The sequence below is a fragment of the Rhinoderma darwinii genome, chromosome 2, assembly GCF_050947455.1.
Source record: "Rhinoderma darwinii isolate aRhiDar2 chromosome 2, aRhiDar2.hap1, whole genome shotgun sequence".
In the NCBI taxonomy this organism is placed as follows: Eukaryota; Metazoa; Chordata; class Amphibia; order Anura; family Rhinodermatidae; genus Rhinoderma; species Rhinoderma darwinii.
This window is the reverse complement of record NC_134688.1, coordinates 180,379,929-180,402,171: the sequence shown is the minus strand read 5'-3', so window position 1 is coordinate 180,402,171 and position 22,243 is coordinate 180,379,929. Positions and strand designations below refer to the sequence as shown.

General features: G+C 42.2%; 1 protein-coding gene across 4 annotated transcripts in view; it reads right to left on the bottom strand.

Annotated features, from left to right (window-relative positions):
* The window catches only part of PPP2R3B (protein phosphatase 2 regulatory subunit B''beta), a 71,315-nt gene that overhangs the window by 5,769 nt on the left and 43,303 nt on the right, over positions 1-22,243 (bottom strand). For all 4 annotated transcript variants that reach the window (XM_075852555.1, XM_075852554.1, XM_075852557.1 and 1 more), the window contains 6 exons: positions 15,615-15,800; positions 10,253-10,356; positions 8,847-8,949; positions 7,009-7,083; positions 4,263-4,349; positions 284-437 (listed from right to left, as the gene is read on the bottom strand). In XM_075852555.1, the coding sequence (XP_075708670.1) occupies positions 284-437; positions 4,263-4,349; positions 7,009-7,083; positions 8,847-8,949; positions 10,253-10,356; positions 15,615-15,800 (709 nt within the window). The remainder of the gene's footprint in view (positions 1-283; positions 438-4,262; positions 4,350-7,008; positions 7,084-8,846; positions 8,950-10,252; positions 10,357-15,614; positions 15,801-22,243) is intronic.

Here is a 22,243-nt window from a genome sequence, read left to right as displayed (position 1 = left end):
CCTAAATACCGTTCTGTTCCACTCCATAACCATATTCCTGTCAGCAGATACAGCAGCTTGTCCAGCATGACAGACTCCCACACCTTTTTATAAGTGGCAACTAAATTCGTTACAACACCTTTTAGTCAGTTCCACCCTCCTCCAATTAGAAGGAAGAAGTCGGGAGACTAAAAGATTTATAATATATAAAATAAGGTTAAGGAACACTAGCAGATGGCAGGAAGGATAGAATGAATGAGCTGGAGATGGCATAAGCGAACAATGGCAGAAAGGATTATTGTACCGTTGTCGCTGTGCTTGGATAGGTCCTGCTCATCAATGTACAAGTCGTGGTCAGTGTCAAGCTCCCAGAACTTGCAGTAAATGACATAGAAGTGTTCATATGAAAAATAGTCTGTTGACTGGTTGATATCTTCCTCCTCCAGAAGTGCCACATGCTGAAAAGAGAGGAAGGAGTAAATAACATGTAGGCTAGGGAGTGTTTTAGTGCAAGAGTCAGAAAACTGTACCCACTGGCGGATACTGTAAAAATATTGGATCAGGTCCCTATTCTTCAATATCTTCACTACAACAGCATGAACTACTGTGATACTATTGGTCAAACTTTGAATGGGTTTGAAAACCGAAGAAACACTTCTGAGTAAATAGGTCTGACACTTGTCGCTTTCTTTATTCTACCTGGCAGGCCACACAAAGTTCATTACTCAGCAGCAGAAGACAAGCCACATAGGACTCCCAACAGTCTTCAACAATTCCTTTCCCATAACATCATTGAGATTTAAATCACTTGTGCAATATAGGACTGCATATAGTATACTGTATAATGTATATGAGCCCATATATGCCGCCCAATGCTTTTGGAAGACTATTCTAATTAGTCACAGCTTTTGTAACTTAACCCCATAACGTCCACCAACACGCCTTTTCACAGCACTCTGACATAAGCCCGGCACAGGTGTCTTGTGCCGGCTAAAGCGGGTGTCGGGCAGTCTAAAGGCAGACGGACACCTGCAGTAACGGGTGGGATCGGTTTCAACATCGATCTCGCCCGTTTTACCCCTTAGATGCGGCGCACAAATCGCATAGTGAAGTCCCCTAGTGGGACTAAAAATAAAGTTATCAAAAAGTTTAATAAAGTTAATAAATACAAATCCTGAAATAAAAGAAAAATATACAAAAAATAAAACACTTTGTTTCATTTTTTTTGTTTTTTACATATTACACATTTGGTATCGCCATATCCATAACGACCCCACCTATGAAGCGATTACGTTATTTAACACGCCTGGTGAATGCCGTAAAAAAACAAAAAAAAAAACAATGCCAGAATTGCTGTTTTCGGTTCATCCTACCTTAAAAAAAAAAGTGATAGGTGATCAAAAAGTCGAATGTACTCCACAACGATACCAATAAAAGCTAGAAGTCGTCCCGCAAAAAACAAGTCCTCATACAGCTGCATCGGGGTAAACATAAAGCAATTATGGCTCTTAAAAACATGGCAACACAAAACAAATAATTTTTGAAAAAAAAGTGTTTTTACTGTGTAGAAGTAGTAAAGCATACAAAATCTATATAAATTTGGTATCGCCACAATAGTAAACGGCGTAAATCTAAGATGCAAAAAAAGAGTGTTGAAATTTATGGATTTTTTTTCCCATTACCCCCCAAAAAATGTTAATAAAAGTAAATCAATAAATTATATGTACCCCAAAATGGTGCTATTAAAAAATACAAACTTGTCCCGCAAAAAACAAGACAGCTATGTTCACGCAAAAATAAAAATAAAAAGTTAGAGCTCTTGGAATGAGACTATGGAAAAACGCAAAAAATAGCTTTGTCATTAAGGTTCAAAATAGGCTGGTCATTAAAGAGGCTCTGGCACCATATTATAAGTGCCCTATCTGCTACATAAGGAGATGGGCGCGGTAATGTAGATAACAGCAGTGGTTTTTATTTAGAAAAACGATCTATTTTTACCACGTTGGGATCGATTATAGCTTTATGCTAATTACTTTAATGCCCAAATGGGCGGGTTTTTACTTTAGACCAAGTGGGCGTTGTACAGAGGAGTGTAGGACGCTGACCAATCAGCGTCATGCACTTCTCCCCATTCATTTAGTCAGCGAACAATGCAGTGTCACTATGCCCGGTCTTATACTGACATATTTACGTTATTGAAGTGCAGTGATCGACATCCCTTCCAGACAGGACGTGGTGTCTATTCACAATCCCGACACTTCGTTAACGTTTGTTTGGTACTTACAGCAGAGCAAAGCATAATCTCCCTGTAACCTGTCATTTACAGATTGATCTCGCAGGATTACACTTGCTCTGCTGTAAGTACCACAGAAACCACAGCTTTATATGGGTAAATAATTAAAGGTTATATTTTATACACTATCCCTCCTCTATATATTTGTTTGAAGTAGGGAGGTATAACGGGAACCAGCCCGTCGATTCACAACTGGGAATAAACAACGAAACTGAACACTTACTGCCAGGTTTCCCCACAGGTAACTGCGAATCTCTGGGGGTCCCGGCTGGGTGATACTTTGTGATTAGCTTGTTTCACAAGAGCCTTCTAACAAGTAGGGATTGTCCAAAACAGACAGCCTCTTCACCCCTTAGTGGCCACCAATACGGCTTTTCACGGTGGCCCAGTCTATGTCCTGCATGGTTGTCCCGTGCAGGCTGGAGCCGGTGCTCAGCTGTCTGATGACAGCCGGGCTCCTGCCACAACGACCGTGGTCGAAGTTTACTTCGATTGCGGCCGTTTAACCAGTTAAATCCTGCGGTCAATAGAAACCGCAGCATTTATCTTGTTTACAGAGGGAGGGAGCTTCCACTCTCATCCATCTGCAGCCCGCAAATGCAATCACGGGCCACCGATGGAGTGTCATGGCAGCCGGAGGCTTGATAAAAGCCCCTGAGTCTGCCCTGGGTATATGCCTATTAGGACGCGCCAGAGGCACGTCCTAATAGATTGCTGTCAGTTTTATACTGACAGGCAATAATGCTTTGCTACCAAAGCATTATAGCAGCGATCTAAAGATCGCATAGTAAAGTGCCCTAGTGGGACTAATAAAATAATAAATGTGATTTTTTTTTTATAAAAATGACAGTAAAAAATAAAACCATTTTTTTTCCCATAAAAAGCTTTTATTTAATGAAAGTGTAAAAAAATAAATAAAAGTTCACATATATGGTATCGCCGCGACCGTAATGACCCAAACAATAAACAAACAATTAAATTAACAGGTAATTTAAACCACAAGATGAACACCGTAAAAGAAAAAAAAAAACATGCAAAAAACAATGGCAAAATTGCAATTTTTTTTCCCATTGCCCCCCAAATAAGTCATAATAGTTAATCAACAAGTCCCATGTAGCCCAAAACAGTACCAATCAAAATGACGTCTCGTCCCACAAAAAACAAGCTTATACTACATTGATGGAAAAATAAAAAAATTACAGCTCTTGGAAAGGGACGATGCAAAAACAAATCATTTTAGTTCAAAAGTGTTTTTATTGTGCAATAGTCGAAAAACAAAAAAAACTACATATTTGGCATTGTTGTAATCGTACCGACCCATAGAATAAAGTTAACGTGTTATTTACGCTGCACAGTGAACGGCGTGAATTTAAAACGCATAGAACAATGGCGGAATTTCAGGTATTTTTTTCTATTCCCCCCAAAAAAAGTTAAGATGTACCCCAAAATTGTGCTATTAAAAAGTACAACTAATCCCGCAATAAAAAATAAAATAAAAAAATCCTCATACAGCTAAGTTGACGGAAAAATAAAAGTTATAGCTCTTTAAGCCTAAAAAAAAAAACGAAAAAAATAAATAAAAAATTGCTTGCTCATTAAGGCCTAAAATAGGATGGTCACTAAGGGGTTAAGCATGCTGTGTATTAAAGAATTAAGGCAATAGGCACATATAATGAATCTGCAGACCGTTTACACAGCTTTTATGCATATCGACAAATGTCTGATATTAAACAATGGCAATTTGTGTAACTACACAACATACTACGTAGAATAAACCTGAGCAAATAGTTAGCCGCATTCTAAGTCAATATTTACAATGTGAACTGTCCCCAGGGCGTCATGAAAGTGCAAATAGAAATATTCGGGATAAATAATTATGTATATATAGTATAAGGACACTGAGGATCAACTGCTTTTAACCACCATATAAACTGGGGCTGTACATCTGAGCACAAATGTGATCACTTGTACATAGCCCGAGTCTACTCACCTGCAGGAAGTTGCTTTTTCTGAGCTCTGCACATGTGATCCGACCAGACCACGATCTGTTTACAACGTAGAATATCCTCTGAACTACCTAGAATGATAAAATTAAAAGAAAGATCATCAAATCTGCAGCAAAGAACCATTTCTACGCTATTTAACATTAGACTAAATACCCTATGAAAATAAAATATTTATTAGGAGCGAGATTGTGCCTTAGGGCTAATGCACAAAGCCGTATTACAGCTTCATTTTGTACGGCGATGTAACAGGGCTTCCAAATAAGCGTATGAGACACCTACACCTGCAGTTTCATACAGAGCTTTTCTTTCTGTTGGAATTTATACAAATCAGATTGAAGAAACATGCCATGATATTTCTGACTCCGTATGTGCAGAGGTATTCTCCCCAAGAAGCATTTTTTCTAGAAGAGAATATCTGTACAGCAGTGTGTGGAGGCTGAGCGGCTCTGTAGTAGTGTGAATGAGCCCTTATACTAAACACAAACTCCTTATGGCCAGTAAGGCTCTGTTCACACTACCTCTTTTAGGTTTCTATCTAGAGTTCCCATATTTTGACGTGGGGCTGGTCAATTAAATCGAAAAATAAATCAAAACTCAGTGCAATTAATAGACGTCATCTTGTGACTTTCATCTTAAGGATGCAGATACAGTTGATCCCAAGTGATAAGACAGGACCGTAAGGTCCCTGCTCTACCATACACCATGTATTGCAGGACGCAGGGACATCATCGTGCATATCTGTGCCGTGACACACAGGGCAGAGGGATCTCCTCCACTCATCATTGGAACGGGGTTAGGGGAGTATGTATTTTATTTTTATCAGGCACTATTGGGGGCAGCTGTGGGGGCATTATACGGTGTGGGGTCAGTGTCGGAATATATTATATACAGCAGGCTCTGGATAAATATTAATTAAAGGGTGTAGCATGCAAACAGGGGGAGTGGCATGCAAAAGGGGTGTGGTCCAAATAATCGTTCATTTAAAAAAAAAAAAAATTTAAAAAAAAAAAAAAATCGAGGTTACATGTTCAATTCAATGAGATTTTGATTTAGGTCACAATTGCCCAGCTCTACTATGACAGCAGGATAAGTGCAGTCTTCAGCGCTATTCTTGCTGTCAAAAGTGCCGGAACCCTTATGGACCCCATAATAAGTAAATGGAGTCCATCAGGATGCACTTGAAAACAGGCATCGCAGCGGTTGCGGCTCTGCTCACATTAGGGTGAGGGCTTTATCTCATAAGAGCGCCTCTGCACATTGCCCAGACATACAAAGGAACCGTCTGTTAGGACTACCCAGTTAATATGCTGCACCAGTTTTACATTTGTCAAAATAGTCAAAAAGGGTTTAGCCACATTTAAATAATTCTGTCAAATCATTCTAAAGAAATCTGACTTTTTGCATATTTCCTATAATCGGTGAGAGCAATGTAACATTAACACAGCGGTACGGCACACTGCAGAGTCGTTCTAGCTGTCCCTGTGATGTCCTGTCTTTTCACTTGAGATTTTCTTTTCCTGACCAACAAAACAAGTGCCCTGCGTGATCAAAGAAAACCTATTTTTGATTCCTTGACTATTTTCTTCAGGAAATCACCGGTGACCAGCGTTTCCGACATGGGGACAGCTAATACAGCTCTCCAGTGTGAGGAGAGTCCCGTTCAAACAATTCCCTATATCTCACTTACCATCGTAAATGTGCGTAGATGGATTTAGGGTTAACAGTAGTCACATCTAAACTTTCAGGTTTAAAAGTAGAATCAGACTGACACCACATTCCTTACTTTTAGGACTATTCAAAGTGAATGGGAGTGCCAGAAACCGCGCATGTGGCCGTTACACTCCCATTAAAGGAGAGTGACAGCACATGCTTGACCTTCTGTCGGGCAACGAACAGGAATTTGGGGGCCCCTTGTTCTCTGTAATGGTGGTGGTCTGAGAGGTCAGACCTCCAGCCTAATTCTATTACATATCATAAAAGTGAAAACAGGTTGTTCTTGGCCAACCCCTTATATTAGGTTTGTTGGGATGGGATTTTTAAAATAGACCGGACACCTGAATATGCTGACCTGTTTATAAGAACAGGTCCACTTTACTACTAATTCAAACGGCTATAAAAAAATAAAAATATTAATTGTGCCATTTGGCTAATAGAGCCGAACCAAGAATACAGCAAATCTATAGTTATGATTGCCGAATACAGTGCATGACAGGGATTTTTCTTTTTAGTGTTTTCAAATTTGTGTGCACCCCCTCTCCCTCAAGCTGTGCTATACAGGGTATCATTTTTGCCCGGAATGTTACTTTAAAGGGGTTATCCCACAATCCATTCTTTTTTCAAAAAGTCCTGTACAGTCAAGATCTAAGGGTGCTCAGAAACGCAGCATTTTTGAAGATATAGTATACTTGAAATAATGACCCTTTCTAGTTAGGACACACTGAACCACCAGAGAGATCCCGGATCGTTTTGATTGCAATGCACAAGTAAACCTCTAAAAAATTGTCCAAGTAGTTAGATCAGCACAGACAATGATGGCATATCACTAGGATATGCCATCAATGTCCGACGCCAGTGACCCCTGCTGATCATTAGAGGTAGAGATGCTGGAAAAGGTGCTTTATCTCCTGCTTGGCTATTTACGGTGACCAGTTATAGTTAATGGCTGACCACACGAACATATTTATAGAAGCCATAACAAACCTTGATGGCATATCGAGAACTGCTACTTACTGTGGTGATGTACCGGGAATGAAATTCTGAGGCTTCTCGCAAAAACGTTAAGTGAGTGTGAGTGTTCACTACATCCTGTGGGGGAAGAGAGGAAACCGGACATTAACAAACAAGAAAGCCACGCTTAGCACTTCTAAACACTTGTGGCCAGTTTTCCCGTGTAATTCCACTTTATAAAGCTACACAAGATATGAGAAATCTTGTATCTCAGTTCTAGTGGTGTCTTTATCCCTATTCATGACCATTTAGTAAACCGAGCAATAGCCCCAGATATACCAGTGGTCTTAGTGACTAATAGATCAAACCAAAGGGGGTCCGCTGTAGACCTGACGCGCGTTTCGCAGATGCTTCGTCAGGTGTAGATGCTTCGTCACCCTGACGAAGCATCTGCGAAACACGAGTCAGGTGTACAGCGGACCCCCGGTCTTGATCTCCCAGCTATTCCTGTACTTTGCAGGTGTAGGTATATTGTTGCTTGAACGTGCTTTTTCAAATGCAATTACATGCATGTATGTATATATACCACGCTGTGCAAATGTTTGTTACCTTTCACCTGTTTTAAATTTACTATGTATGCACTTTAGCATTTTGGGACCGGCATACTATCTGGTTGTTCTGCTGTTTCAGTTGTCCAATTCCATCTTTTATCCTGCGAGGGTTATGTTATTTTAGTAGCCCAGTTTTGTCTTATTTTATGTGTTTGAAAAAGTATAAAACAATTCCTTATTAATGTTACTCAATTACACGGTCGTGACCCCTATTCATGACCATTGCTGCATTCTGCGATTTTCCCTTAGTAACCGTCTAGTTTATCCTCAGTTCTGGTAACTGCCTAATTCTCAATTTAGCTTTGGATGAGAAGAGAGAAAAATCCTGTAAAGTATCAGTATAAGGCAGGTAAGGTACAATTTATCAACGTTACTTTACATTGCGAAATGTAAAACTGCTGCACATAAGCTGTCGGGACCATTATGACTGTAGACTGAACACACAAAATAGAGGGTATTACAGGTATCAGCTGGGAATTGCCAAGCCATAGTGGAGGTTTTGTTTTTATTAAAAAAAAAAAAAAAAAAAAAAAGAAAAAACAAACTAAACACTTTAGACATTCTGTGCAGTGAATTAAAGCGCATCTTTCAGTAGACAGGTCTTACCTACATTGGTAGGGCATCTAGGACAAGATACCCTTTACACATCAATGCAAAGACAAAAACGACACTATCGCTAAGCAATAAGCTGAAAGATTGATACAGTTCACACAGAGTTTTTTGGCGCCGATTTTGACGCAGAAACTGCGTCGGAACCGGCGCCAAGAAACATCCGAAATCGCTCCCCTCCCATAGATTTCAAATGGGAGACAGGAGTTTTTTTCCCCCAGGACGCTTTTACCCGGCAGTGGGAAAAAAAGCGGCATGTTCTTTCTTTCCGCGGTTATGCCGTTGACCTTCCATTAAATTCAATGGGAGGCAAAAAAACAAAAACCGGTGGCGCTCGTTTGAGAGTTTTTCACAGCGCTTTTTTTGCCCACGGTCCTTGCATTAGTTTCAGGTGCCGTGGGCAAAAAAACACTGCAAAAAAAAGCACAGGCAGTTCAAAATCTGCCTCAAAATGTATTTTTTTTCAAGCAGAAAAAAAAAAAAAAATCTAAAAACACTTGAACTAGGCCTAATAATAAAATAACCAGGATGATCTGTGCTGCTGCTCATAAACACCCACACAGAAAACCTACTCTTAGCCTTGGATGACTTGTTTCATGTGTAGCTAGCCGTGAAATACTACAAGTAGTGATAGTGAAATAGCTGAAGAGCAAAAAGGTCCATAAAGAATAAAGTGCTTACTTGTAAAAAAGGAATGAAATCCTCCTGTTCCAAATAAACACAGCCTGGCTTGGCCAATAGCTGCACAAACTTTGCTGCGTCATCGTGGCAAGTCTGTAAAACCCTGAAACATACAATAAAAATTTAGCGTGGAGGAATTATCTGTAAACATAAGCCCTTTAAGGGGTTTTTCAGGAGTAAGAGATTCATGGCCTATCCTTAGGTGTTAGCAGTAAATGACTGACCCCTGACAAACATCGAAACCCCATGGACAGACACGCTGCTGTGCCGGGATAAACAATGAAGGGGCCAATGTGCTCACAGAAGAGGCCCCTTCGTTTTGATGATGGATCCCACCGACGTACTCAAGAATAAGCCATCAATGTTTCACACTTGAAAAACCTCTTCAATTAAGAATATGTAGATTGTTCATTGAAAAAGTGTGGGGATAGAATATACAGACTTATAAATGTACTTAAAAAGCGAAGGGTTTCCTGAAGCTGGATATACAAATAAAATGAACAGAAGTTGACTAAACGTTTACAGCTCCTTTAGCGAACAGAAAAATGTTTTGGGCTTGTTCTTTGCAGACAGTAGATGTCAGCTTGCAGCATGGTTGTTATTTTGCTCATGATGCTCCATAAAAACGTCCATATAATCTTCCCAAAAAGGGAAGAAATTAAAAAAAAAAAAATCACTGTTTTGGAAGGGGGAATGGGTGTGCATGAGAACCGATTAAATCCTGGGATGACGTTTCATCCCATGTGACCGCCGCTACAGCCTGTGATTGCCTGCAGCGGTTACATGGGATGAAACGTCATCCAAGGAGGCCGGCCTGGCGGAAGAAACAAACTTCTGGGTAAGTATAAGATTTAATTTTTTTTCTGAGTTGCATTTTTTGCAGCGGAATCGGTGCGAACCTGCCGCATAAAACGTAACAACTGCTATTTGTTGTGGGTTTTACCTCCCCATTGAATTAAATGGGGGAAAGCCTGCAACAAATAAGCAGGGTTTCCGCAAATACAATTGACATGCTGCGGAATAAAATTTGAGGTTTCTCCGCTCCGTATTAACGCAGCGTGTGGATGAGATTTGTTTTATCTCATCCACTTTGCCGCTACTGTATTTGCTGCGGATTTTCTGCAACTAATTCCACTGCGGAAAAGCTGCAGTATTCACGCAACGTGTGAACTGAAATTAAGGGTGCAATCACGTGGCAGATTTAGTCGCAGAAATTTCTGCAACTGAAAATCACTTCTATTCATCTGACTAGGGTTGTTTCTGCAGTAAGTACATGGATTCCTGCAAGTTCTACTCTGATAACTGGAATAGATTTTCAGTCGTAGAAATTTCTGCCACAGAATCTGCCGCATAAGAATCCACCTTAATTTGCCGATTATGTCCAAATAGTGAAAAGCCATACTTACTTTCTCCACATGGCGACGAACTTGTGAACAGACACATGTCCAGTCCTGTCCCCACCAGCTGCATAAAACAATGGTGCTTTCCAGTAAAGTGGACATTCACAAGCCTTCGGATATAAAACATATACATGTTGTAAAAAGGTATTCTTGAGTTAAAACTACCCAATTCCTTTTACATTTAATACCCGCAGGCAAGTTAATTAAAATTGCAGTATGACTCTTTACCAACATTGTACATTCATAGCTGGGACTGAGAACCCTGTACGTGGGCATAACATTTACACGTAGCGGTGCCGTTTCAGCGATTGTCGCTTGTATATAAGAACTATAGTGAGTGGGGAGACCGGCACATGGGCAGTAAAGGGCCGGCAGTATTGTAGCGGCTGTTAGTTTTCCTTGGATTTAATAATATTTTGTCAGGAAACCAGAGGAAGCAGGAACCTGGATGTACAGTAGGCTTATAGTAAGTAAAGTCAGAGCATCTGGGGGCAGCAAGCTACACACCAAGGCTGAAACAAACATTACCAGATGGCCATATATAGACTTGTGGAAATGACAATCTGTAATACAAGGTAATGATAGAAGACAGGCCAGAGCGAGCGCTCAGATTCTCCAAATAATCACATGAGCAGCATTTGTCTTCTGCGCTATCCTGGGAGTTTGTCCCAGTAGGGAATTCTGGCATACGCAGCAAAAATGTTAAACAATGTGCATGGATACAAACAGAAAATTCTCCAACACTAGAGGCCGTGCTGGAAACACAACCCATGCTGCTTAACCTAGGAGTCAAAACACAAAAAAGTCAAAACCTACATTTAGGCCCCCTGCACACACAGATTTTCAGGCATAAAAACAGCAGTGGAAGACTGTTAGGCTGGGTTCACACGACCATGTTACGTCCGTAATGTACGGAACGTATTTCGGCCGGAAGACCCGGACCGAACACAGTGCAGGGAGCCGGGCTCCTAGCATCATAGTGATGTACGATGCTCGGAGTCCCTGCCTCGCTGCAGGACAGCTGTCCCGTACTGTAATCATGATTACAATACGGGACAGTAGTTCCACGCAGAGGCAGGGACTCATAGCGTCGTACATCACTATGATGCTAGGAGCCCGGCTCCCTGCACTGTGTTCGGTCCGGGTCTTCCGGCCGAAATACGTTCCGTACATTACGGACGTAACATGGTCGTGTGAACCCAGCCTTACAGGAAATTAAATGAGATTTTAAAAAAACAACTCCTCTACATGCTGCTGAACATTTTCCACACAGAAATCAGAGCATGCTGCAGATTTTTAACTCCGCAGCACGATCATTCTGTTCTGGATGTTCACACTTCTCACTGCAGAAGGGGTGAAATCCACAGCAAAAATCCACAAGTAACCTGCAGATTTTGCTGCAGAAATGCAGCGGGAAATCCGCAACAAATCCACTGTGTATGTGGGTACTCCTATATATAATAAAAAAAATAAAAAAAAAGGGCACAAACCGATAAAAAGGGTTTGACTTTCTAAGGCTTCGTTCACATCTGCATTTTGGTCCCATTCTGACGTTCAGTCTGAGCTTTCCGTCAGAACGGGACCCTGAACAGACACAAACAGAAAGCAGAGGTTTCCGTTTCCATCACCATTGATTTCAATGTTGATATATCCAGTGCCCATAGTTTCCGTTGGTCTCTGTTGTGCACTGGACCAGTCGTCTTCCCAGAAGCAATAGCATAGTCGAATTCAGGATCTGTTCAGGGTCCCGTTCTGACGGAAAGCTCCAATGGAACGTTAGAATGGGACCCCAACACAGATGTGAACGAAGCCTAAATTACCACAGCTGGAATGCTACTTTTGCTGGGACAGGGCTACTGTAAACATTTGCAGAATATAGCAATCTTTCAGGTTTTTTTGTATTGTATGTTTTTTTGCAAAATAAACCATTTCTAATTGGCCTTAATTAAAAATGGTCTACCGTTTGTCTTCTGCACCTGCAGTGTATTTTAGTACATGGCCAGCTGCTCTATTAACTTCTCTCTCTGATCCATCAGTCTGCTCCCTGATGGTAAACTCAGCAGCTCCTCCTCTGTAGACTCATGTAGGAGCATTTACTGTGACATCTGCACATGTGCAAGGTCCTACTGGTGTCTGCTGAGCCGATGAGAACAGGTCCCATTCAGTTACTCTGCAGCCACTATCTCCTCTTCACTGAGGACTACAGTGCGTGCCCAGAGATCTCCCACAACCACAGATAGCTGGGCATGCACAGTGCAACATGTCCCCTGTGTCAGCAGAGAGCTATAGGGTAGGGAGAAGATTGTGATCAGCTCAGAGGGGGAGGGGTGAGGATGGGAAATACATAGATACTGTGTACCTGAGGGCATGGTTATGCAAAACAGCCTGAGAAGCAGCAGAAGGAAAGGGGAGAGCTGAGGAGAGAGCAGGGAGAAGGATTGGCTGTGTGGATTTCTCACGCAGGAGCACAAGAGAACACGCGACCAGTGCTGGGGAATGCCCCTAGAGAGCAGAACATGCGACCGGCGCTGGGGAATGCCCCTAGAGAGCAGAACATGCGACCAGTGCTGTGGAATGCCCCTAGAGAGCAGAACATGCGACCAGTGCTGTGGAATGCCCCTAGAGAGCAGAACATGCGACCAGTGCTGGGGAATGCCCCTAGAGAGCAGAACATGCGACCGGCGCTGGGGAATGCCCCTAGAGAGCAGAACATGCGACCAGTGCTGTGGAATGCCCCTAGAGAGCAGAACATGCGACCAGTGCTGTGGAATGCCCCTAGAGAGCAGAACATGCGACCAGTGCTGGGGAATGCCCCTAGAGAGCAGAACACGCGACCGGTGCTGGGGAATGCCCCTAGAGAGCAGAACATGCGACCGGTGCTGGGGAATGCCCCTAGAGAGCAGAACATGCGACCAGTGCTGTGGAATGCCCCTAGAGAGCAGAACATGCGACCAGTGCTGTGGAATGCCCCTAGAGAGCAGAACATGCGACCAGTGCTGGGGAATGCCCCTAGAGAGCAGAACATGCGACCAGTGCTGGGGAATGCCCCTAGAGAGCAGAACATGCGACCAGTGCTGGGGAATGCCCCTAGAGAGCAGAACATGCGACCGGTGCTGGGGAATGCCCCTAGAGAGCAGAACATGCGACCGGTGCTGTGGAATGCCCCTAGAGAGCAGAACATGCGACCAGTGCTGTGGAATGCCCCTAGAGAGCAGAACATGCGACCAGTGCTGGGGAATGCCCCTAGAGAGCAGAACATGCGACCAGTGCTGGGGAATGCCCCTAGAGAGCAGAACATGCGACCAGTGCTGGGGAATGCCCCTAGAGAGCAGAACATGCGACCAGTGCTGGGGAACGACCCTAGAGAAGAACTTTCAATGGAGAAAAGCTTGCTAACTGGTTATGAGAGCTGCTGAAGCCATAAAAAAGCAAAGCTCAATGCATAAAAAAAGATGCAACTTTTTTTCAACAGGGACTTCGTAACATGCATGCATATTTATTTTTAATGTACATAAGGTGTCCATAGCCTTTAAAAGGAACACACCGGCCTAAACTAATACGGTGTTATACCAAGTGCAGGTTCTGAGGGGGTGGTGCATGACAGAGCTTCTCGCTTTAGTGTTCCCTGAATCCCTGAATAATGCTCTGCCCTCCATCGTTCAATAACCAATAAAATTAAGTTGGGAAATTCACTACACAAGTTGTAACGGTTAGCGTGAATTCTCACACAGCAAATTTGTCGCAGAAATTTAGATGACTGTCTAATTCACAGATTTTTAGTCGTATAAATTTCTGCAGCAAACCTGCCGCATGGGAGTATAATTTAAAGATAAAAGGTTATTATTTACAACAAAACAGGAAGAAAAAAAAAAAAAAGGGTACGTGTATGTTAAACGTTTGTTTTACTTCCTAAAACAAATAAAAATTTGTTATATGTTAGTTGGCCATATCATTAGCCTAAATATACTGTATCTAGGCCAATCTTAGGCATAGTAAGTTATGACTTATCAGTACGCACTGTCACTAGGTAGCCCTGGATACTTTTCTAAAGACCTTCTGTCCAATAAGGGAGAAAACCCTAGATGATTACAAGTGAGGTCAATGGGTAAAATCCTTTTATCTCCTGGCACAGGCTCCATTTAGTGGGGTTAAACAGTGAACACGAGACCCTTTTCTGATCTCTGCCATTAGGGAGCGAGTACAGCTGTATGTGACAGCTGAACTTATTGACGGACGTGGTCACAAGGGTTGTGCTTGTGGGCACATTTAGGGGTATATGAACGTCCAAGGGCATTAAACCCTCCTCCTTTAAAGAGGCTCTGTCACCAGATTTTGCAGCCCCTATCTGCTATTGCAAATGAGGCTTGCAAAAGTCCAAGTGGGTGTGTTTAAAAGTAAAAGTACAAGTGGGCGTGTATTATGTGCGTACAGCGGGGCGTTTTTAATACTTTTACTAGCTGGGCGCTCTGACGAGAAGTATCATCCACTTCTCTTCAGAACGCCCAGCTTCTGGCAGTGCAGATCTGTGACGTCACTCACAGGTCCTGCATCGTGTCGGACACATCGGCACCAGAGGCTACAGTTGATTCTGCAGCAGCATCGGCGTTAGCAGGTAAGTCGATGTAGCTACTTACCTGCAAACGCCGATGCTGCTGCAGAATCATCTGTAGCCTCTGGTGCCGATGTGTCCCCGCTCGTCCGACACGATGCAGGACCTGTGAGTGACGTCACAGCGTGATCTCTCGAGAACACGCTGTGTCTGCACTGCCAGAAGCTGGGCGTTCTGAAGAGAAGTGGATGATACTTCTCGTCAGAGCGCCCAGCTAGTAAAAGTATTAAAAACACCCCGATGTACGCACATAATACACGCCCACTTGGACTTTTACTTTTAAACACACCCACTTGGACTTTTGCAAGCCTCATTTGCATAACTACAAAAATGGTCATAACTTGGCCAAAAATGCTAGTTTTTTAAAAATAAAAACGTTACTGTAATCTACATTGCAGCGCCTATCTGCTGCAATAGCAGATAGGGGCTGCAAAATCTGGTGACAGAGCCTCTTTAAGCATCTGGACATACATCAAAGCATCAGTGCAAAGCCCTAGTAGAGATTATTGAATTTAGTTGTAGCCACTAAACAGCCGCCCAATGTGCCAAACAGGCAAATAAAAAGAAAGCACTTCTGGTTCCGTGGAGTCACATGACTGATTGTTACACCAGCCATGCACCAGTCTACAAAACATACTTCAAGTTCCACTGCCACGCCAGCTGTCCAGAGACAATAGATTGCCGATATTCCCTTGGCCTACAACGAGAACTAGTTTTCAATGTAACAGTTTAATCAAAGACATTTAAGAATGGGACTACCTTAGCTACTTTGCTCATGTCTTCAAGACTAGCCCGTTCATTTGGAAAAGCAGAAAAAGTCTTCTCAATCTTTGAAATGATACTATCCACGTTAACATTGGCTTTTGGACAGCCTTTAGGAAAGTAGAATTTTGGAATGTGCTGGCTTAAGGTAGGAGTCCTTGGTTCTTCCCTCTTTGGTTGTGCCTAAAAGAAGAAAAAACAAAATTTAAGAGGCAGAAATTAGTTTTGCGTAAAAAAAAAAATATTTATAGTAAATTCTCAGTCATTTTGTATTGACTTGACGGTCAGTAAAGTAAAAAAAAAATACTTCTAAAAAGTAACCTAATACCTAGGTGAATCTGCTTCAGGTATGCCAAGTGGACAATTCTAACCATATTTTTTCCAATTGCTGTAAAATAATTTGCTAATGTGTGGAAACCTTGATCTGTGCTGGATTTTTCTTGGACGCTAGTTGGCCATAAATTTATGGTACGCTTTGGGGAACAGCCAATTCTGTTATAAAGTGGTGTTTGGCATTTGGCTTCTCAATACAATAGGGAGCAAGACCATAAATGGCAGTTTTATACAGCGAGCCAGTAAAAGTCAAAAGGAGCTAGCCTGTGGTTACCTGCTCGAAAACTGTACCATATATGGTGTGCCAATCGGGTAACCCGATCAAGCCACAAAAACGAATTTGACAAATGCTATGGCCATCCCCACTTTCCTGTATGTAGTATAGCTGTTAAATGCTTGCTAAACACAAGGGGCAGATTTATAAAAAACTAACATTAAAACGGTCCTTGTTGCCCATAGTAACCAAATTGGAGCTTCTTTTTTCCAGAGCAGGTTAAAAAAAATAAAAATAAATATAAAGCTGCACTGTGATCGATTGCTATGGGCAACAAGGACAGTTTTACTGTGAGGGTCAGTCCACACAGTTTTTGGCGCTGGTTTTTACACGGATACCATGTCTGAATAAAAAAAAACTGCAAAAAACTGCAAAAAATCCCCCCATGGATTTCAATGAAAGGCAGCGACTTTTTCCCCCGGGCAATCCTTAGCCACTCGCGGGACAAAAAAAAAAAAAGAAGATGCGGCATGTTCTTTCTTGCTGCAGTTTCCAACTGACCTCTGAGCATAATCAATGGGAGGCAGAAAAAATTAAAACTTGCAGTGCTCTTTTGAGCATCCTTGAGGCCCATTAAACGTGGAACAAAATTTCAAACCAGCGACAAACAAAATTTGCCTGGTAGAAAGTGTTATTGTTGTCTAGAAGAGACCCTCCATACTCTCTTTTTTTTTAATGCATGCAAGTTCAATGTAGATTAACAAACAACATTTTATGCATTTAACACCTTCTCTCTCATTGTTGCCTTGTTACGGGTTCCCCCAGAATAGAGCAGCAAGACCTGTCACACTGACTACACCCTGCTCAGAGGTTTGGCAAAGCAGATAACACATCTTGGCCAAAATACAGCCGTGGGAAGTTGTTATGCAGTCCTAGCCTAAAGTTTTGAGACTGACAAATTTTGGTTTACAACGTTTGCTGCTTCAGTATTTTCAGATCTTAGGGCCTGTTCACATCAGCATTGACTTTCCGTTCCGGGGTTCCGTCGGAGGTTTCCGTCGGGTGAACCCCGCAACGGAACGTCAAACTGAAACCACAGCTTCCGTTTCTGTCACTATTGGTATCAATGGCCATTCTGGCAGGATTCCGTTTTAACGACGGAATCAATAGTGGAGTCGACTGCGCTATGGATTCCATCGGAAAAACGGAAACCTGCCGGAATGGTGACGAACGGAAGCCATTAGCAATGTTTGTGTCACCATTGATACGAATAGTGACGGGAACGGAAGCTGTGGTTTCAGTTTGACGTTGCGGGGTTCACCCGACGGAAACCTCTGACAGAACCCAGGAACGGAAAGCGAACGGTGATGTGAACAGGCCCTTAGTCAGAGTTTTCTCTGGTATACTGAAGTACAATTATAAGCATTTCATAAGTTTGTAAACTTTCGACAAATACATACATTTTATGCAAATACTCAATATTTACAGTGTTGACCCTTCTTTTTCAAGACTTCCGCAATTCGTCCTGGCATGCTGGATATCGGCTTCTGGGCCAAATCCTGACTAATGGCAACCCATTATTAAATAATCAGTGCTTGGAGTTTATCACAATTTCTGTGTCTTTGTTTGCCCAACCACTATGAGGATTGACCACAGGTTCTCAACGGGATTGAGATCTTGAGTTACCTGGCCATGGACCAAAAAAATTCAAATGTTTTGCTCACAGAGTCACTTCGTTATCTTTTTTGCCTTGTTCCATGGTGCTCCATCACAGAGGAAAAAAAAAAAAAGTATTGTTCATCACCAAATTGCTCCTGGATCTTTTGGAGAAGTTGCTCTTGGAGGATGTTTAGATACCATTCTTTATTCATGGAAGTGTTCGTAGGCAAAATTGTGAGTGAGTCCACTCCCTTAGATGAAAAGCAGCCCCACATATGAATGGTCTCCGGATGCTTTAGTGTTGGCATGACACAGGACTCATGGTAGCGCTCACCTTTTCTTATCCGGACAATCATTCTTCCAGATGTCCCAACAGTCTGAAGGGGGCTTCAGAGAAAATGACTTTACCCCAGTCCTCGGACATTCTGCAGGAAGTACAGGGAGTGGACTGCAGTCTGTCCTTGATGTTCTTCTTTGAGAGAAGTGGCTTCTATGCGGCCCTTATTGAGATCAGACCACCCTCCAAAAGCCTGTGTGCCTGCTGCTATTCCTGAGCAAGCTCTGCAATGGTGTTGAACCGATACCATAGCAGAATCCTCTTAAGGGTATGTTCACACGGCCAAATTTCAGGACGTAAACGAGGCGTATTATGCCTCGTTTTACGTCTGAAAATAGGGCTACAATACGTCGGCAAACATCTGCCCATTCATTTGAATGGGTTTGCCGACGTACTGTGCAGACGACCTGTTATTTACGCATCGTCGTTTGACAGCTGTCAAACGACGACGCGTAAAAATACAGCCTCGGCAAAAGAAGTGCAGGACACTTCTTTGGACGTTTTTGGAGCTGTTTTCTCATAGACTCCAATGAAAACAGCTCCAAAAACGGACGTAAAAAACGCTGCGAAAACGGCGTGAAAACGCCGCGAAAAATGCGAGTTGGTCAAAAAACGTCTGAAAAGCAGGGTCTGTTTTCCCTTGAAAACAGCTCTGGATTTTCAGACGTTTTTGTTGACTACGTGTGAACATACCCTTAGGAGACAGAACTGGTACTTGCTGGACTTTCTGGGGCGCCCTGAAGCCTTCTTCACAACAATTGAACCCTTCTCCTTGAAGTTCTTGAGGATACGATAGTTTATTTAGAGGCAATCTTACAAGAAACAATGTCCTTGCCTGTAAAGGCCTTTTGATGCAAAGCAATGATGACTGAACTCTTTTCCTTGGAGGTAACCATGGTTAACAGAAGAACACAATAACTTCAAGCACCATCCCCCTTTTATAGCAACCAGTCTGCTCTTATAAAGCAATCATCATGACAGTGATATCAGCTGCCTTGTCCTCAAACACTTACTCCTTAGCTAGCGAGAAGATCACAAAATTACGTTAGAAGGTAGTTTTGTTGCAGGGCTGAAATGCAGTGGAAATGGGTTATTGTGATTAGGTTAATTTTTATGGCAAGGAAAGACTTTGCAATTAATTGCAATTCATCTGATAACGCTTTATAACAATCTAGAGTTAATGCAAATTGCCACTATAAAAACTGAAGAGGCAAATTTTGTGAAAACCCAAATTTGTGTCAGTCTCAAAACTTTTGGCCAGGACTGTAAAGTGCTTTAATTGCCCTGACACCAATTATTTATTAATTTTTTTAGGTAGAAATAAGAGTAGGGTTCCCTGGAAATGGAATAAGTTTTCATGGGTTTGGAATCACTGAACAGTGTAGTTTAAAAAAAAAAAAAAAATAATAGCAACATCTTAATATACTTTTATATATACCATTCATTACTTCTAGATGTTGTGCGTCATCCAATGGCTCTAGAAGGCCATGGTGTCCCTATGAAAACAACTTTACAAACTCTGGGAGCCATTGGATAATGGGGTCATAAGTTATATGACCATTGAACATTACCCCACAATGGATTAAAAGTCAGTTTACCTATTCATAACACAGGGTGTAAGGATACAAGCGCGGGGGTAGAATTTGAACGGTAAGTCTTTATTTTTCACTTCTTACATGCTCCTGGTTAGTTTTAGTTTCAAAAGGGTATTTGTCGATTTGCAGAAGTGTATCCAAGAAAATTATCCCCATGCAGGGGGAACATAAAAGGAAAACTACATAAAATAAAAAGCAATAAAGAAAGCAAAAACGGGAACAAACATCTTTACAGTTACATTAAAAAAAAACATCAGTGCACATACAAATAAAGTCAGCAAAAAGCACCTACAAATCGCATGCCATGAAATACTGCAGGGAGTCATTTTAAAAAACAAAAACCCGTGTCTTGGACATCACCCATAATTTAGAAAATGTAAATACAGATTCTTAAACTCCGTAGCATATATGAAAAATATCTTCTCATCTGAATCAAAATCAAGCAGGGACACACAAATCCAGCTTAAATAGATCATTCTCCTCTTAGAGAAGAGAATACTTTTTCTTAAGGCCTCATTCACAAGATCGTAAAGGTTTTTACGGTCCGCAAATATGTATTCGACGGCTACACATCTGTAGCCGTCCAAAATTGCGGAAGTCCGTGACGCAATTGCGGACAAGAATAGGACGTGTTCTATAATTTGCCGATTTCTATGGGCAGGACACATCCGTAAATATACGGAAAGGTTATCCGTGGCCAATAGAAACGAACGGGTCTGCAATTTCATCCATAATTGTGGATGAAAGTGATGGTCGTGTGCATTGGGCCGTACAGTGATTCTAAATACCTGAAAGGTTAAGCAAAGTCCTCGTTCACATGCGTGTTCGGCATTTCTGTTGCTCTGCTCTATCACAGAAGCAGAACAACGAAAACACCGGACACAGCAGTTCCGTTGCACGACGACCACCACCAGCAGCTGAAGGAACCCATTGACTTTAATGGGTTCCGTCAGGGTGTCCGTGGTCTTACTGGGAACAATAGCGGATCTGCGACGGAGGCCCCTAACGGGGCCTTTAACGCAGATGTGAACGAGGCCTAAACGGTCTTGTGTACATGAGGAAGAACATGGTTTCTGGTCATTATAAGACTTGTATTCTGCATTTTTCAGCAGTTTCCCCTCTGTAATTCTCAGTTTTCTATGAGCTAGTGGACGGAGCCTAACTACTATCATGTCTCCTATACATTGCTCACATAGGAAAGCAGGGTGTTCTCTTTCCTGTCGTGATCACATATATAGAAGCTGCAGCAGCATGGAGAACATCATACAGCAGTACTGAGCAGTGTAACGGTGAGTCTGTTGAGACAGAACACGCCTCCCCATAGATTTCTATGGGCAGCGGTAACCCGATTTCCAAGTGAACTCATAACCAGTCTTGTTTTGAGGACACTGATTTAGCAGTTAGTTAAAGAGGCTCTGTCACCACATTATAAGTGCCCTGTCTCCTATATAAGGAGATCGGCGCTATAATGTAGGCAACAGCAGTGCTTTTTATTTTTAAAAAAACGATCTAATTTTCACTACTTTATTAGCGATTTAAGATTTATGCTAATGAGTTGCTTAATGCCCAAGTGGGCGTATTTTTACTTTAGACCAAATGGGCGTTGTACAGAGGAGTGTATGACGCTGACCAATCAGCCTCATGCAATTCTCTCCATTCATTTACTCAGCGCATAGGGATCCTTTTAGATCGCTATGCGCTGTCTTATACTTACACATTAACAATACTGAAGTGTTTAGACAATGAATAGACATTCCACGGGATGTCTATTCACAATCTGTGCACTTCGTTACTCTGTCTGTGGTAGTTACAGCAGAGGAAGCGTGATCTCGCGAGATTACGCGGTAAATGACAGGTTACAGCGACATTGCGCTTTGCTCTGCTGTAACTACCACAAAAACAGTAACAAAGTGCACCGATTGTGAATAAACATCCCGTGGAATGTCTATTCACAGTCTAAACACTTCAGTATCGTTAATGTGTTAGTATGAGAAATCATTTACACAAGCGCAATATACGCACGTGCGACGCGCGTGCTTTTCACACGTGTTGTACACACCTATATTAGGCTATGGGGCAGTGTAGACAGTGCGTGAGTTTTGCGCAGGGCGAGTGCGTTGCGTAAAACTCACATGTCCTTTCTTTGTGCAATGTTCGCGCATCACGCACCCATTGAAGTCAATGAGTGCGTGAAAATCACGGAAGCACTTCCGTGCGAACTGCGTGGTTCGCACAACAGCTGTCAAACTTTGAATGTAAACAGAAAAGCACCACGTGTTTTTCTGTTTACAATCATTCAAACGGAGTGTCATAATGATGGTGGCTGCGCGAAAATCACGCAGCCGCGCATCATACACTGATGACACATGCAGCTGTTAAGTGCCTTTTGCGCACGCAAAATGCCACGTTTTTTGCGTGCGCAAAACACACACACTCGTGTAAATCAGGCCTAAGATAGCACATACTGATCTAGCAAGATCCCTATGCG